The 18,982-nt window shown below is 38.9% G+C and overlaps 1 protein-coding gene across 3 annotated transcripts in view; it reads left to right on the top strand.

Annotated features, from left to right (window-relative positions):
- The window catches only part of vsig8b (V-set and immunoglobulin domain containing 8b), a 54,060-nt gene that overhangs the window by 9,788 nt on the left and 25,290 nt on the right, over positions 1 to 18,982 (top strand). The window contains exons 2-5 of one of the 3 annotated variants that reach the window (XM_059013643.1): positions 4,863 to 4,916; positions 7,485 to 7,579; positions 13,802 to 13,971; positions 15,724 to 15,928. In XM_059013643.1, coding sequence (XP_058869626.1) covers positions 7,498 to 7,579; positions 13,802 to 13,971; positions 15,724 to 15,928 — 457 coding nt within the window. In that variant the 5' untranslated portion in view covers positions 4,863 to 4,916; positions 7,485 to 7,497. Of the gene's footprint in view, positions 1 to 4,862; positions 4,917 to 7,484; positions 7,580 to 13,314; positions 13,492 to 13,801; positions 13,972 to 15,723; positions 15,929 to 18,982 lie in introns of those variants that run through there. The other 2 variants (XM_059013642.1, XM_034919649.2) reach the window with 2 other exon arrangements.

Below are 18,982 nucleotides of genomic sequence, written 5' to 3'. Positions count from 1 at the left end.
AGGAGGAATGGGCCAGAATTCCTCAAAACCAATGTTAGAGACTGACCAACAGTTACAGGAAATGCTTAGTTGAAGTCATTGCTGCTTAAGGGGGTGCCACCAGTTACTGAATCTAAAGGTTCACATACTTTCTCACACATGGATATTGAATATTGAATCATTTGTGGATAAATAAATGTTGAAAAAGTATCATGTTTTTGTGTAATTTGTTTAATCAGGTTATCTTTATCTATTATTAGGACTTAGATTAAGATCTAATAACATTGCAGGGTTGAAATATGTGAAAATCCTAAGGGGTTCACAAACTTTTTTGTCAGCACTGAACATTTTCTTGTTTTGATTAGTAAAATAAATGTTCATAGATATGTGTGTGTGTGTAAACAGTGTGTATATATATATATATATATATATATATATATATATATATATATATATATATATATATATATACAGTACTGTGCAAAAGTTTTAGGCAGGTGTGAAAAAATGCTGTAAAGTAAGAATGCTTTCAAAAATAGACATGTTAATAGTTTATATTTATCAATTGACAAAATGCAAAGTGAGTGAACAGAAGAAAAATCTAAATCAAATCCATATTTGGTATGACCACCCTTTGCCTTCAAAACAGCATCAATTCTTCTAGATACACTTGCACAAAGTCAGGTATTATGTAGGCATATAGTCAGATATATGATTAAACAATTATACCAAACAGGTGCTAATGATCACCAATTCAATATGTAGGTTGAAATACAATCATTAACTGAAACAGAAACAGCTGTGTAGGAGGAATAAAACTGGGTGAGGAACAGCCAAACTCAGCTAACAAGGTGAGGTTGCTGAAGACAGTTTACTGTCAAAAGTCATACACCATGGCACAGCAACAAGACACAAGTAATACTGCATCAGCAAGGTCTCTCCCAGGCAGAAATTTCAAGGCAGACAGGGGTTTCCAGATGTGCTGTCCAAGCTCTTTTGAAGAAGCACAAAGAAACGGGCAACGTTGAGGACCGTAGACGCAGTGGTCGGCCAAGGAAACTTGCTGCAGCAGATGAAAGACACATCATGCTTACTTCCCTTTGCAATCGGAAGATGTCCAGCAGTGCCATCAGCTCAGAATTGGCAGAAAACAGTGGGACCCTGGTACGCCCATCTACTGTCCGGAGAAGTCTGGTCAGAAGTGGCCTTCATGGAAGACTTGCGGCCAAAAAGCCATACCTCCGACATGGAAACAAGGCCAAGCGACTCAACTATGCATGAAAACACAGGAACTGGGGTGCAGAAAAATGGCAGCAGGTGCTCTGGACTGATGAGTCAAAATTTGAAATATTTGGCTGTAGCAGAAGGCAGTTTGTTTGCCGAAGGGCTGGAGAGCGGTACACAAATGAGTGTCTGCAGGCAATAGTGAAGCATGGTGGAGGTTCCTTGCAAGTTTGGGGCTGCATTTCTGCAAATGGAGTTGAGGATTTAGTCAGAATTAATGGTCTCCTCAATGCTGAGAAGTACAGGCAGATACTTATCCATCATGCAATACCATCAGGGAGGCATCTGATTGGCCCCAAATTTATTTTGCAGCATGACAACGACCCCAAACATACAGCGAAAGTCATTAAGAACTATCTTCAGCATAAAGAAGAACAATGAGTCCTGGACGTGATGGTATGGCCCCCACAGAGCCCTGATCTCAACATCATCGAGTCTGTCTGGGATTACATGAAGAGAGAGAAGCAACTGAGGCTGCCTAAATCCACAGAAGAACTGTGGTTAGTTCTCCAAGATGTTTGGGTCAACCTACTTGCCGAGTTTCTTCAAAAACTGTGTGCAAGTGTACCTAGAAGAATTGATGCTGTTTTGAAGGCAAAGGGTGGTCACACCAAATATTGATTTGATGTAGATTTTTCTTCTGTTCACTCACTTTGCATTTTGTTAATTGATAAATATAAACTATTAACATGTCTATTTTTGAGAGCATTCTTACTTTACAGCATTTTTTCACACCTGCCTAAAACTTTTGCACAGTACTGTATATATATATATATATATATATATATATATATATATATATATATATATATATAGTCACATTTTCACTTTTCACATACTCCTTTTATTGTATTATTTGCTCTGTACACACTCTTAACTCAGGGGAGATGTTGAGGAGGACAGAGATGTTTAAAACTCCTAATGGTTTATATTTGAGCACTGGACGAGCGGTGTGTCCATGAAACCTTTGTTTAACCAAGAAAATCACTCAGACTCATTTATTTGAAGTTTTACGAATCAGAGCAACATCAGCGCTCCTTCGGTTTATTAAAATGCCTTTAATATTGGATTAGTAGTTTGGCATACCACCAAAACCCAGAAACATGTAACAACAATTAGCAGTCCTAAGTTTATTACAAGCTCAGCATTAATACTTCAATAACATCTATATATATATATATATATATATATATATATATATATATATATATATATATATATATACTTTGGTTTTTCAGATGTTTATATAACGTACTCAATAAAAAAATTAAAAAATATATTATATCGGACTGTTCCTCCGTTCGTTATACTCTTTACAGTGTTTTGAATACAGCCGTCAGAAAGACTGCTACGGGTCTTCCAGGTATGAGTATATCTCAGGTCCTTCTTGTGTTAAGCATCTCTCTCCCCTACTCAGTTTAGCGGTACATTCAAACACTGAGCTGTACGATGGCGTCATGTAGGAAGTGGAGGTCAGCACGGGCGGAGACCCAGGAACTCTGATAGAGTTATGTGGACCTCGCCACGTTTTTATCCACTGATATGTAAATATATACATATATATTTAAAAAAGGTACCTGCGATAGGATTCAAATTTCACTAATGAGAGGAATATTCTGTTTAAAACAGGCGATGCTACGTTTGGTAAGATTCTTTTGTTACATTGCATATGAGCCTCACATCAGATGTGATAGAAAGAGACACTTTTTACAAAGCAGCTGTTATTTATTTATTTTTTGTGCATGCACTTCCCCACCTCTCTGTTACCAGGGAAGTCAGGAAGCAATCAGCGCAGCGCACAAACAAACTAGATGCTGATAAAAGCCTGGTGTATTCAGACAAAAATACATTTAAAAAAGTTAAACGTCAAGAAATAATAAAGACAAATGCACGTTAAAAAAAACGACACTCCAAATAAATGAACATGTTAATTGCAGAAGTTAACTGCGATTAATTGACATCCCTAGTATGTACACATAAGTATGTGTGGAATTTGCCACTTTAAAAAAGTTACTTATTTGAGGAAGTGTAGTCTTTATTCTGGTTGTTGTCAGCTTCAAAAATAATTTTAGGTTTTAATTGTGTTTACCCACTGCTACCCCATAATAAATGGTGATATAGAGCAAGCCTCTCTAGTACATTTTGGTACTGTGAGTTAACTCATAGTTAGAGAGCAAGGTGTTAAAGACATTAAACCTTTTTTTTTGTGAATCAAATACGATTTATGTAATATTTGCTGAACTGTTTATCTGTTTCAAAAACCACCCTAACCTGGGGAATGTTTTGAAAATAGATTATTCATTTTATGAAGTCCCATACTACAGTATTTTGCTTGTTTAGCGAATGGTATGTTTATTTTTTTATTGGCAGTGTATTGTATGTTGCTTCACTAGTAATTTTGTTTTGTGTGGTGTGTATTCTTCGTTTTAAAGTGTTATGTGCACTGGGTTGTAGATAGTAAAGTATTTCTGTTTTTGTTTCGAATGTCACTTGACTAGTTTTACAGATGTGTCATTGTGGGGGTGTTATAGTCCCTAGAGCAATGAAACTTGGCAGGTTGTAGCACAGCACCATATGCAGAGAGGGATGGTTGTTACCTGTCATGATTGGGGCTCTCTCATAGCATACCTATATGTGTTTATGACCCCAGGTATCAATAATGTAGTACTCCAAATGATTGCTCTCCTGTTCTTTCATTCCCTCCAGAATGTTCGTAAACTTGCCAAGTTGTGTTTGTTTTTGTTCAAACAAACATTACATCAGCTTAACAGTTTAAAACGCTGATGTATTAAAAACTATATTTGACGATTTTTTAAAAATAAAAGTTCTAAGGGGAGAATGTGATGTTGCCATAAGGTATAATGTTGGGACTAAAAAGAAAGAGTAATTCATTTAGACAGGTTTTAAAATCAATTCTGTAATGCACAGGAAGCCAATGCAATGATGCCAACACAGGCGTAATGTGAGCCCCAAGTATAGGCGCAGTGCTAACCATTGCAGATGCAAAATTTGAATTGCTTTGCGGCCAGGCAATTATTTTTTTCTGCGCCGTATGTAAGCGGTGTGGCAAAGTGGCTGCTGATTAGAAACAGGTGCAGAGGTGATACAGTGCAGAAATAATCACACAGAAGGAAATCGTAATCCGTTTAGGAAAACATGAGAACATAAGAACATAAGAAAGTTTACAAACAAGAGGAGGCCATTCAGCCCATCTTGCTTGTTTGGTTGTTAGTAGCCTATTGATCCCAGAATCTCATCAAGCAACTTCTTGAAGGATCCCAGGGTGTCAGCAACAACATTACTGGGGAGTTGTTTCCAGACCCTCACAATTCTCTGTGAAAAAAGGGCCTCCTATCTTCTTTTCTGAATGCCCCTTTATCTAATCTCCATTTGTGACCCCTGGTCCTTGTTTCTTTTTTCAGGTCAAAAAAGTCCCCTGGATTGTCAATACCTTTTAGAATTTTGAATGCTTGAATCAGATCACCGCGTTGTCTTCTTTGTTCAGGACTGAATATATTAAATTCTTTTAGCCTGTCTGCATACGACATGTCTTTTAAACCTGGGATAATTCTGGTTGCTCTTCTTTGCACTCTTTCTAGATCAGCAATATCCTTTTTGTAACGAGGTGACCAGAAGTGAACGCAATATTCTAGGTGAGGTCTTACTAATGCATTGTAGAATTTTAACATTACTTCCCTTGATTTAAATTCAACACTTCTCACAATATATCCAAGCATCTTGTTAGCCTTTTTTATAGCTTCCCCACATTGTCTAGATGAAGACATTTCTGAGTCAACATAAACTCCTAGGTGTTTTTCATAGTTCCCTTCTTCAATTTCACTATCTCCCATATGATGGGCTTAAATGTGCTTTATTTTGCTCTTATCTGCCCCCTATTTTACTGCATTTAATCCTGTATTTAAGAATATTGTAATCTGCCAAGTGTTTAACCTGTAGTATTTTGTACTTAATCATATCTTGATGTAACTATCACTATTTAATCATATCCTGATGTAACTATCACTATTATCTGCTGTATTATTGAATTGTGGTTTGTCACACTTGAACAGAAATTATTGTATTTCTTGCTCTTATTGTATTACTTGTATTGTAACACTTGAAATGTATTTGCTTGCGATTGTAAGTCGCCCTGGATAAGGGCGTCTGCTAAGAAATAAATAATAATAATAATAATATGATATTTATAATGCACATTTTTATTGCCTACATGCAATACTTTACACTTTTCTCTATTAAATTTAATTTGCCATGTGTCTGCCCAATTCTGAATGCTGTCTAGATCATTTTGAATGACCTTTGCTGCTGCAACAGTGTTTGCCACTCCTCCTATTTTTCTGTCATCTGCAAATTTAACACGTTTGCTTACTATACCAGAATCTAAATCATTAATGTAGATTAGGAATAGCAGAGGATCTAATACTGATCCCTGTGGTACACCACTGGTTACCTCCTCAAATCAGTACTTTCTGTTTTCTACCTGTTAACCACTCCCTAATCCATGTGCATGCATTTCCTTGAATCCCTACTGCGTGCGCTCAGTTTGAGAATTAATCTTTTATGCAGGTCTTTGTCAAAAGCTTTCTGGAAATCTAAATAAACCATGTCGTATGCTTTGCAGTTATCCATTTTCAATGTTGCACCCTCAAAAAAGTCAAGTAGGTTAGTTAGACACGATCTCCCTTTCATAAAACCATGCTGGCTGTCTCCCAGGATATTGTTACCATATAGGTAATTTTCCATTTTAGATCTTATTATAGTTTCCATAAGTTTACATATAATAGAAGTCAGGCTTATTGGTCTGTAGTTACCTGGTTTGGTTTTGTCTCCCTTTTTGTGGATCGGTATTACGTTTGCTATTTTCCAGTTTGTCGGTACAACCCCTGTGTCAAGAGACTGTTGCATGATCTTGGTTAGCGGTTTGTAAATAACTTCTTTCATTTCTTTGAGTACTATTGGGAGGATCTCATCTGGCCCAGGGGATTTGTTTATTTTAAGAGCTCCTAGTCCCTTTAACACTTCTGCCTCTGTTATGCTAAAGTTATTTAAAATTGGATAGGAACAGGTCGACATGTCGGGCATGTTGTCCGTGTCCTCCTTTGTAAAAACCTGTGAAAAGTAATCATTTAATATATTTGCTATTTTTTTTCTTCATCTGTGATTTTGCCATTTGTGTCTCTTAGACATTTAACCTCCTCTTTGAATGTTCTCTTGCTGTTATAATATTGGAAAAACATTTTGGAATTGGTTTTAGCCCCCTTAGCAATATTGATTTCTGTCTCTCTCTTGGCCTTTCTAACTTCCTTTTTGACTTGTGTTTGCAGTTCCAAGTACTCTTTCTGTGTACTTTGTTTTTGGTCCCTTTTAAATGCTCTGTAAAGTGCCTTTTTTCGCTCAATATTTTTTTTAATTGATCTATTAAACCATTTTGGCCATTTTGTTTTAGATTTAGATTTGTCTACTTTTGGGAATGATCAAAAACTAAACAGTAGTATTTTCTCCCTAATTCACTGTGGCAAAGTGGTTGCTGATTATGAACAGGTGCAGAGGTGATGCAGTGCAGGAATAAACAGAGATTTGTAATCCGGTATGGAAAATAATTATTTTATTTTTGTTATAATCCAGGTCTGGTGACCAAATAATAAACTCTGGTGTGTAAAACAGCGATGTGTAAAACACGGAGAACAGTAACAGGGATTGCAGCCCTAAACAATAAACACAGTAGCTCTCCCACAATATACAACCACGGTCACCAGTCCTGGGTGCGTGCTGTAGTGCTCGTGGTGGGTGATACAGTTTAAATAGTGCAGTGCTGTTCCAGGTTCAGTGCTGGCTCTTAGCGACAGCTCCGGAACGTGTTAGCCACCTATAAACACACAGGTAACAATTATAGACAAGACAAACAAAACAAACACTCACAATACTCTTAATACACAGTGCACGGGTCCTTCCGGGTCTATTTCGAAACCAAAAACGAAGGAAAAGAGTTACGATTCTCCGGCCCCTTTATGCTATCATGCATGACCCCTTTTGTCACTTAGCGCCCTCTCAGGTTGGGAAGGAGATTTACAACCAGAAATCATTATATTTCTGTCACACTCACATATACAGTATTTACTATTTCTGATAATTTCTATGTTTTTATTTATGTGTAAATATGTATTTATAGATCTATAAACTGTGCTTGTCTCTGTTTCCTGCAGGATTGCAGCAGGAATGGACGTGTTGTGTTGGAGGAAGCCTGGTGTGTGCTTTAGAAAGTTATTGATGGTGCTCTCTGCAATCTACCTGAGCACAGGTAAGAAACACAGGTGGAAATGAAGTGGAGACAGACATAGAACAGATGGAAAGAGACACTTCTTCACACAGAGTAGTGACTGTATGGAATGGGCTATCTAGTCATGTTGTTGAGGCAGAATCACATGGATCCTTTAAGATCCAACTTGACAAAATTCTGAGATCAATCAGTTACTAGGAACCAACTGGGCAAGCTCAGATGGTCCAAATGGCCTCCTCTCATTCATAAGTGTTCTTATGTTAAGAACATAAGAACATAAGAAAGGTTACAGACGAGAGGAGGCCATTTGGCCCATCTTGCTGCCATCTTGACCCTCACAATTATCTGTGTAAAAAAGTGCCTCCTTTTTCTGTTCTGAATGCCCCTTTATCTAATCTCCATTTGTGACCCCTGGTCCTTGTTTCTTTTTTCAGGTCAAAAAAGTCCCCTGGGTCGACATTGTCAATACCTTTTAGAATTTTGAATGCTTGAATCAGATTGCTGTGTGGTCTTCTTTGTTCAAGACTGAATAGATTCAATTATTTTAGCCTGTCTGCATATGACATGCCTTTCAAATATTCTAGTCGCTCTTCTTTGCACTCTTTCTAGAGCAGCAATATGCTTTTTGTAGCGAGGTGACCAGAACTGAACACAGTATTCTAGATGAGGTCTTACTAATGCATTGTAAAGTTTTAACATTACTTCCTTTGATTTAAATTCAACACTTTTCACAATATATCCAAGCATCTTGTTGGCCATTTTCATGATGTAATGTTGTTGAAGCTGACACCCTGGGATCCTTCAAGAAGCTGCTTGATGAGATTCTGGGATCAATAAGCTACTAACAACCAAATGAGCAAGATGTGCAGAATATAAACTGATTTGATTAAAATTGATTTTTAATGTTCATTTTTTGCAACCAGATTGAAGTCTATATTTAGTATCCTGTTGCATTCTGTTTCTGGTGTTTTTATTAGGTTTTTCAACTTGATGTATTAGCGTCCATTTCTCATGAGTTATGGTGGGATCCCATATTCTCCTACCATATAGGCAAACCGGCTGTATTTCATAATATGTGTCAGTTGGAATCAGTTCCCTGTAACAGGGTGTGGAGTCTAGAGTGTGTGTATGTGTGTTGCTCTCTCAGTAACTGGGTGTGCACTCTCTGTCTGTCTCCCTCCCACCCTTTGTTTCAGCTCACCAGTTGAACCGGCTTGCTCAGTAAGTCCTTCAAGGCTAGAGGACTGAGACTTTGCTTCAGCTAGATAAACCTGAATCTGTATCTAGTGGAATGAGGAAAAGAGGAATGTAAACCAAGAGGGCTGCACGTTTACTCATACCAGTGTGTGTTATAATAAAAGTGGAGTCTGCCCCACTTCAGGCATTGCAAGTGATATAGACCTTATGGGTAAATTATTACCACCTGTTGGCCAAAACAGGTATTTGATTTTTGTACATTTTTGTTTATTTACTGTTCTCTTCAAGATCGACAGATCATATGGCTAAATGATCCATGTGCACGCTTTTCCTTGAATCCCTACTGCGTTCAGTTTGAGAATTAATCTTTTATGCGGGACTTTTGTGTGGCAAAATTGAATAGTTACACATTGCATGCTGTGATTTGATTTGCTTCATTATTAATGCAATGTGTAAACATTTAATGGGTCTATTTATTAATGCATTTGATACATTCATGTTTTTAATAGGGTGTGGGGACCTCCAATTTTCTTTGTGCCTAGGGCCCCAATAAATCTTAATCCGCCACATTACGTTTAAAGCACTAAATGGAATGGCACCAGATTACTTGTCAGAGTTATTGTCTCCCTATCGGCCTCAGCATGCATTGCGGTCAGCTAATTTTTCCTTTTGTTAGTTGGTGCCTTTATAATATTTGTCTTTGTAATTGTTGTTCTATTTTAACCTGTGTGAAGTGCCTTGAATCTTGCGGCATGAAAGGCGCTCTATAAATAAAGATTATTATTATTATAATATGAGAAATTTCAGTCTGGGTTTTGGCCTTGTCATAGCACTGAGACAGCACTTATTTGAGTTAATGATGTGTTGTTATCCTCTGATACGGACACACCTTTGGTTCTTATACTATTAGATTTAAGTGCTGCATTTGACACTTGATCATTCTGTTTTAATTGATCGCCTTGAAAATCTGGAAGGACTATCAGGTTGTGTTCTGTCTTGGTTTTGAACAGGTTGCAATTTGTTACAATAGAGGAGGAGACCTATTTTTTGTCAAAGGTTGCGGGGTGGGGTCCCACAGGGCTCAATTCTTTTAACTCTGCTTTCTTTGTATATGCTGCCTCTGGGCAATATTCTGCATAGCTATGGGGTTAATTTCCATTGTTACGCTGATGATACACAGCTATATTTATCCCTGAAACAGGGTGACACCTCGGCTGTAAATATTTTGAGCACCTGTCTTGCTGACATAAAAAAATGGATGCTTGAAAACTTTTTAATGCTGAACTCAGATAAAACAGGAGTGATGATTCTGGGATCTCGGAAGCAACAAAGTAATATGTCTGATTTACGCCTTGGTGGCTTCTCTTATGAACTTGCAGACACAATCAGAAATGTGGGTGTGATCTTTGACCCAAATCTTTCTTTTGAGACACACATCAGGAATATCACTAACATTTATTTTTATCATCTAAGAAATATCACCAAATTGATAAGTATTTTTCCCACTCAGATACTGGGAGATTGATATGATTATTGTAATGCCCTATTCTCTGGTACTGGCCATGTTATATTTCAACTGCAACTTATACAAAATGCTGCAGCTAGAATTTTAACCGGGACTAAGAGATGAGATCACATTACTCCTGTGCTAGAATCTCAGCACTGGCTTCCGGTCTGATTCAGGATAGATTTTAAGGTGGTGCTTTTAGCTTGTACAGCTAAATGGCTTTTAATACCAGAATCCCAAGCTGCTTACTGTCCCACAAATAAAAAAAAAAAGAGGTGGGAGAGCATTCAGTTATAGGGACCCATAACTCTGGAATGATCTGACTAGCTCTATAAGGGCAGCACCAAGGGTCACTACTTTAAAAAAAAGATTAAAACACACTTTTATAAAGTAGCATTTTTATGCTAAAAGATGTTCCTTTCATTATCTGGCTTGTTTTACTGTTATATGTGTTTATTTTGTTTTTATTGCTTTTCATGCATTATTTTATTAATTAATATTTGTCAATCTTTTTTATTCATGTGATGTGCTTTGTGACAATTTTATTGTGAAAGGCTCTATATTAAAAATAAAGATTATTACTATTAATTCATCTCCTCCCTTCTCAACACCTCTCTACTTTCTGGTCTCTTTCCCTCTGCCTTCAAAAAAGCCTCTATCACTCCCCTCCTCAAAAAACCTACCCTCGACCCCACCTCCCTCCAGAGCTACCGTCCTGTCTCCCTCCTACCCTTCCTCTCCAAAACCCTCGAGCAGACTGTACACCGCCAGCTCTCTGCTTTCCTGTCCAACCACTCTCTGCTCGACCCTCTCCAATCTGGTTTCCGCTCTGCTCACTCCACTGAAACCGCCCTCCTGTCTGTCACCAACTCACTTAAATCTGCCCGAGCTGCCTCTCTCTCTTCTGTCCTAATTCTCCTCGACCTCTCTGCTGCCTTTGACGCTGTTGATCACTCTATTCTACTATCATCTCTCACTGACATGGGGATCTCTGGCACTGCTCTGGCCTGGTTCTCCTCCTACCTCACTAACCGCACTTACCAGGTAACCTGGCGTGGAGCAACCTCCACACCTCACCCTCTCTTAACTGGAGTCCCCCAAGGGTCAGTCTTGGGTCCTCTCCTGTTCTCTCTCTACACCCGCTCCGTGGGCCCCCTCATCGCATCCTATGGTTTCTCATACCATTTCTATGCTGATGATGCTCAGATTTTCCTCTCCTTCCCCACCTCTGACTCCACCATCTCCTCCCGTATCTCTACCTGTCTGTCTGCTATTTTCCTCCTGGATGCACTCGCATCACCTCAAACTCAACCTCTCTAAATCAGACCTCCTTTTCTTTCCCTCCTCTTCCCCCTCCTCTGATCTCTCTATCTCTGTTCCTCTGGAATCTACCACACTCTATCCCTCTTCCTCCACTAAGAACCTTGGAGTCACCCTGGACCCCTGCCTCTCTTATTCCCAGCACATCTCCACTCTGGCACGCACTTGCCGATTCTTCCTGAGCAACATCCTTAGAATCCGACTCTTCTTCACCAACTACGCCACAGAGCTCCTGGTCCAGGCCTTGGTACTCTCCTGCCTAGACTACTGCAACTCCCTCCTGGCTGGCCTCCCTGCGTCCGCCACCCGTCCGCTCTCCCACGCAACTCCACTACTCCGCTCACTCCACTGGCTACCGATCACCGCTCGCATCCAGTTCAAGACTCTTGTACTAGCCTACAGATGCCTTGACCAGACTGCACCCAGCTACCTCCAGACCCTCATCTCTCCCTACACCCCCACTCGACCTCTCCGCTCCGCCTGCACTAGAAGACTGGCTCTACCTCCGCTACGCTCCCCTGCCTCCAGAGCCCGCTCCTTCTCCACCCTCGCTCCGCAGTGGTGGAATGACCTTCCTACAGATGTCAGGACCGCCCAGTCCCTGACCACATTTCGGCGCCTCCTTAAGACTCACCTCTTCAGACAGCACCTGTAAAACTCCTCTGTTTTTCCCCTGGGACACTATCACCCTTCCTTAAATGCACTTTATTTGCTCTTATCTGCCCCCTATTTTACTGCATTTAATCCTATAATTCAGAGTACTGTAATCAGCCAAGTGTTTAATCTGTAGTATTTTGTATTTAATCATATCTTGATGTAACTGTCACTGTTATCTGCTGTATTATTGAATTGTATTTTGTCACACTTGTACTTACTTGAACCAAAGTCATTGTATTTATCTTGCTGTTATTGTATTACTTGTACTGTAACACTTGAAATGTATTTGCTTACGATTGTAAGTCGCCCTGGATAAGGGCGTCTGCTAAGAAATAAATAATAATAATAATAATAATGGAAAATTCAGATGCGTTCAGATACCCCAATACTTGAGGTACGGTGCTACCAATTATGTGTGTTTGTATGTGTGTGTGTAGGTGAATGTTTCTGTGTGTTTGTATGTGTGTGTGTAGGTGAATGTTTCTGTGTGTTTGTATGTGTGTGTGTAGGTGAATGTTTCTGTGTGTTTGTATGTGTCTGTAGGTGAATGTTTCTGAGTGTTTGTATGTGTGTGTAGATGAATGTTTCTGTGTGTTTGTGCATCACTAGATTGAAAACCCCACCTGTTTTCATGCCAGATGACTGAGATCAGGCATGTTTTTGCATGTTCAGACATTCCATTCACCAATTTAGGGCATTGTTGATAAATGACAGAACAATTAAAAATATCAGTGCGTTTACCACACCCTGCCCTTGAACAAGGGAGGAAATGATAACAGAAACTCAGATAGCATATAGCAAAAAGCAGGGCGGAGGAGTAGATACTTCATGTTTTAAAGGCAGCAGTGTGGAGTAGTGGTTAGGGCTGTGGACTCTTGACCGGAGGGTTGTGGGTTCAATCCCCGGTTGGGGACACTGCTGCTGTACCCTTGAGCAAGGCACTTTACCTAGATTGCTCCAGTAAAAACCCAACTGTATAAATGGGTAATTGTATGTAAAAATAATGTGATATCTTGTAACAATTGTAAATCGCCCTGGATAAGGGCGTCTGCTAAGAAATAAAAATAAATAAATACATTTGCATATTCATTTTTTATTAATTTATCTTACTAACATTTTTGTTTTAAGTTCTAAAAAAAACGAAACCATAGTCTTGTCACTAAATTACCTAATTACTAACTTGCTGTGGGTATGTGAATGCAGTTATAGTTACAGTCTTTATTACTAACTTGCTGTGGGTATGTGAACGCAGGTATAGTTACAAAGTCTTTATTATTAACTAGCTGTAGGTATGTGAATGCTTGCTGTATGTGAATGCATGTATACTTACAGAGTCTTTATTACACTTGCAAAGGGTATATGAATGCTTGCTGTAGGTATGTGAATGCTTGCTGTATGTGAATGCATGTATAGTTACAGAGTCTTTATTACACTTGCTGTGGGTATGTGAATTCTTTCTGTGGGTATGAGAATGCAGGTATAGTTACAAAGTCTTCAGGGCACTGGGTTTCAAAGTGGGACAGAGAATTTTTGACTGAGTGTATTTGTTTCCCCATCTGCAGATATGACTGTGGCAATGAAGGTGACCTCCATTGGGCCACAGACAGTCCGCAAAGCCCGGGGCGAGACAGTAGTTCTGGGATGTACTTTCATCGCTGACGACGCAGATAGGGGAGAGCTGGACATTGAGTGGTCGATCATGAGCCCAGATACAACACAGAAAGATGAGCTGGTGAGAGAGAGGAGGGGAAGAGAGGGTGGAGGGGAAGAGAGGGTGGGGGGGAAGAGAGGGTGGGGGGGAGAGAGAGGAGGGAGGGGAAGAGAGGGTGGGGGGGAAGAGAGGGTGGAGGTGGAGAGAGGGTGGGGGGGAAGAGAGGGTGGGGGGAAGAAGGGGAGAAGGAAAGACACTGATCAAAAAAAGCTCTTGCTTTTTCTTTCATTTACCTACACTCAGTTACTATAAACCTACTTTTTAGCTTTTTCGAGGACAAAACTAATCAGGTTTTAATCAGCTAATACTAATTTACACAATAATTAGTACCTGATAAAATACTCATTGGCTAAAAACTGTGTAAAAAAATCAGTAAAAAATTTGCTGGGAAACAATCCAGGGAATTAATCAGTAAAACATGGTTTATAAAAAGGATTCATGAACTGAAAACTTGATTCAATTAATTAAAATTAGGCTTTTGACCCCATATCTTCTTGCTATTACAAATCAAGAGCACTCTTATAGCTTTGCAGATCTAACCAACACAGAAAACAAAGGATGACACGATACAAACCAGATCATACAAACTAAAAATGTCACCCCATAAAATGGTGCAGTCATTTGACAACTATGGTGATGCTACATCTCTCCCTGGACAAATGATCTTTTAATTAGTTGTACCTTTTGCAGTACGATATATCAGTGCTATTGGGTTATTATTTGTTTTACTAATGTACCAGAATGCTTGGCTATGGCATTAGGTGTAGAAAAGTCAGTGATTTGGTATGTGTGTACACAAAAAGTAATCTAATAACCCTACACAGTGCTTAACATATAAATTTGTAGTTGAGTGCCATAGGTAGGAGACCAATCTGTGTTCTGCCTTATAAAGAGAATACAAGTGCCAGTGTAATGGCAGTATAAAGGGTTATCTGATAACGAGGGAGCACCGTATTAGTTTATAGAAATAGCTTCAAATATGATTGTATACCTTCCTCTTCGGTTTTTACAATGTTTCTCCAATACTGAGACAATTATTTTCTGTCTGAAAAGTGTAGTTTACAAGTCCAGTGATGAGGTTGTATAATGCACAGGTGAGACCACACTCCAGTTCTGCTCATCACAGTACCAAAGGGACAGTGTGGACCTCAAAAGAGTCCAACGAAGAGCAACCAGGCTAATCCCAGGTTTTAAAGGATTCAGCTATGAAGACAGGCTGAAAGAACTGAATCTGTTCAGCCTGGAACAAAGAAGAATTAGGGGAGACATGATTGTAGTCTTTAAAATCTTAAAAGGAGTTGACATAGTTAACAGCACAGAAACCAGGACACAGGTGGAAAATAAGTGGACACTTAGGAATAGATGTTCAAAGGTAATTTTTGAAAATGTAACCAAGCCACATTGTTGCTGCTGAATCATTGGGGATCTTTCAAGAACTAGCAAGATACAAGGTGCAGCTGATTGGGTTCAATTGGGCTACTAGGAACCAAACAAGCATTGGTGGAACAAGCCACTGGGGCCGTTTTAGGACAACTCTAATGCAGTGGCGTGCCGTGACAAAATGGACTGGGGTAGCAGAGTCGTCGCATGCCACTGCTCTAATGTAGTATGATTTAAAAAAATCTATGAGCTTGTTAAACAAGAGCCCAGTGCTTATTTCAATAACCCAATCAATCTAAATAGCAGTAGTGCCTATAAATGGAGCTTTTTGAGTGGTGGGTGACAGTTCTAAGTACATAATTATTAATTATGGATTATTGATTCCTTCTCCAGATCCTGGGTTTTTCTGGGGGTGAGGTGTTTCATTACGGCAGCCAAGATCTCAGCAAACGTTTGAGCTTCACGGCTAAGAACCCAGCATTGGGTGACGCCTCTATTTCCATAACAGACCTGAAACTTGGAGACACAGCAACCTACCAGTGCAAAGTGAAGAAAACGCCGGGCATTGATACACGCAAGGTTACATTGGTGGCGGAGGGTAAGACACACATGTTTAATAAAATATTATAATATATTTTTGAAGTGTATCAGTCTTAAACATACTGAGTTATTGGCCACTGTTTCTAAAGGTGCGTTTACACTTACACTCAGACCTGAGCTGGGTTAGGGTTAATCAGATTAAAAGATTCTTATCATTTGAGCCACCCGTTTACACTTGAGCACAGACCTAAACAGGCTTTGGCCCTGTATGTGCACGCATTAGCCCCTGAACTGTAGTATGTACCTGATGACATCATATTGACCAAACCTTGTGTGAAGACATTTCCCCACACCAAAACACAGAGGCGGAAGTGTTTAGAACAACAAGTCTGCCCTTTGTGTCACTTGTGTATTTCTACTTCAAGGTGGCAATTCCATGCCAATTCAAATTTAATTTTGCAATCAGAAATGGAGCGAAGTATCAAAAACTTGCATATCGGTACTGTCTACCTGTCAGATATGTAAATAACACCTGTTTCATTAAATGTCCACTTCTAAATGCTCTTCTTAAGGGGTATGTGGACATTTAAAGAAACAGGTGTTATTGTATAAATGTATACATCGGTCTGACAGCTGTTCAATTTGGGAGCTCTACAAGAAAAAGCCCAACCAGAATTCTAGCGGCGGTATTCTGAACAAGCTACAAGCGGTATACCACATGTTTTGGGACACCAGAAAAAAGTGCATTACAATAATCATTCTAGATGAAACAAAGGCATGCATTAGTCTCTCGGCATCATACGGAAATAATTGGCTATATTTCTCAAATGGTAAAAAGATGCTTTAGTAACTTCCCTAATATGAGTTTCAAATGAGAGATCAGGATTAAAGATGACCCCCAAACTTAATTTCTAGTTTAAGTTTTGATGACAGACTGCAACGGTCGAGCTCATGTAATCCCACATTTCCTTTTAGTTCGTTCTGTGATCCCACTGGCTAAACCTCTGTTTTATCTGAATTCAATATTAGAAAATTCTGTGACATCCAATGCTTGATGTCTGTAAGGCAACTAGCTAATAACACCCAGGCAGAAGAAATTCCTGGTTTTAGGGACAAATATAACTGGGTATCATCAGCATAGCAATGGAAGCTCACACTGTGTCTGCGGATAATCGATAGCATATATAATGAAACAGCAAGGGACCTAGAATAAAGCCCTGTGAAACAGCACAGACAACTTCCGATAAGGCCGATTTTACCTCCCCAATAGAGACGAACTGAAACCTATCAGAAAGATAAGATTTGAACCAGGATAGGACAAGGCCAGACAGTCATACATGCTTTCAAGATGATTCAGTAGGATAGAATGGTCTACAGCAGTGGTGAGCAAACTTTATAAATGCTGCTCTCCTTTTTTAGCATACATTTTGTCGCCCCCACCCCACACACACATTAAACATAAAATGTTAGAATTAACTTCATATTTTAACAGGTATTTTTTTTCCCGATTTCGTGTAAGTCGTGTATTTTTTCCTTAACCCCAAAAAGTCCAGATTTAGCTCAATACAGACGTGTATCTAACATTCAACATTTAAAATCACTTTGTGAGCGAACATTTAGTTAAATACAGACGCGTATCTAACATTCAACATTTAAAACCACTTTGTGAGCGAACATTTAGTTAAATACAGACGCGTGTCTAACATTCAACATTTAAAATCACTTAAATACAGACGCGTATCTAACATTCAACATTTAAAATCACTTAAATACAGACGCGTATCTAACATTCAACATTTTGTGAGCGAACATTTAGCTGACATGTTAAAACTGTGTTTCCAACAAATAAATCAATTAATTTAAATATTTTGTTTACACTTCACAAGTCAACATTTAGATAACATTTCTAACAAATAAATCTGTGAAAAAATACATGTAACTTAATATTTTTGTTTAAACTTAGCAATTCAACATTTACCTGAAAGATACATCTGAAAACATTATCAAGCAATTAAATCTATAAATGAAAGAAAATTGGGGTTTTCACAAAATAAAGTATGCACACCGAGCGCAAAGTGAACGACACCAATACAGCACGAGTACAAAAAAAATTATTTAGCTAGTTGTGAAAAGAAAAGAATGTCTCCTTTTGCTCCTTTTGTGGAGACAAAATAAAATAAATAAAACACAAAAAAATAGACTATGGGTACACCAGACACTAAAACAAAGGAAACAGTTTGGTGAATACCACCGGCTTATTAAATAGCTAATCTTATTATTATTATTGCTCAACATTATTAAAACAAAGAAGCGTCATTTTACAGAAATACGAAACCAGTTGGTGCTCCCCATCACTTTGACTAAAATAAAGACAGACATACCATCAATTTTCAATTGTTCTGAACATAAGAAGAGCATAAGAAAGTTTACAAACGAGAGGAGGCCATTCAACCCATCTTGCTCGTTTGGTTGTTAGTAGGTTATTGATCCCAGAATCTCATCAAGCAGCTTCTTGAAGGATCCCAGGGTGTCAGCTTCAACAACATTACTGGGGAGTTGGTTCCAGACCCTCACAATTCTCAATGTGTAAAAAAGTGCCTCCTATTTTCTGTTCTGAATGCCCCTTTATCTAATCTCCATTTGTGACCCCTGGTTAGATAAAGGGGCATTCAGAACAGAAAATAGGCTATTTCTTGCCATGTGGCATCCTTCTTTTTATTGTCTTTATAACCACAAACACTGGCATCATAAAGAACATTATATTTTTTGACTTTAATAATTAAATTCTCATTGTGGCAAAGTGGTTTGCATTGTGCAGGTGTAGAGGTGATGCAATGTGTAAACAGATGACAAACAACAAAGTTCACGGTCCAGACAATTCTTTATTTGTTTTATTTGTAATCCAGGTTGTGTTGGCGACCGTAAATAATAATCCCAGGCAATACACAGCAATGTGTACTGCAGATTTTAAACCACGGGTTACAGACACGAAATAATAAACACAGTATGAACACACAACACAACACAAACACGATCACACACACGCACACACACACACACACACACACACAACACAAGCATGATCACAAGACCAGAGGGAGTGCCAACGTGC

This window comes from Acipenser ruthenus, chromosome 46, assembly GCF_902713425.1.
Source record: "Acipenser ruthenus chromosome 46, fAciRut3.2 maternal haplotype, whole genome shotgun sequence".
Classification (NCBI taxonomy): domain Eukaryota; kingdom Metazoa; phylum Chordata; class Actinopteri; order Acipenseriformes; family Acipenseridae; genus Acipenser; species Acipenser ruthenus.
Note: the sequence above shows the minus strand (reverse complement) of the source record. Positions and strands in the feature narration are given on the sequence as shown.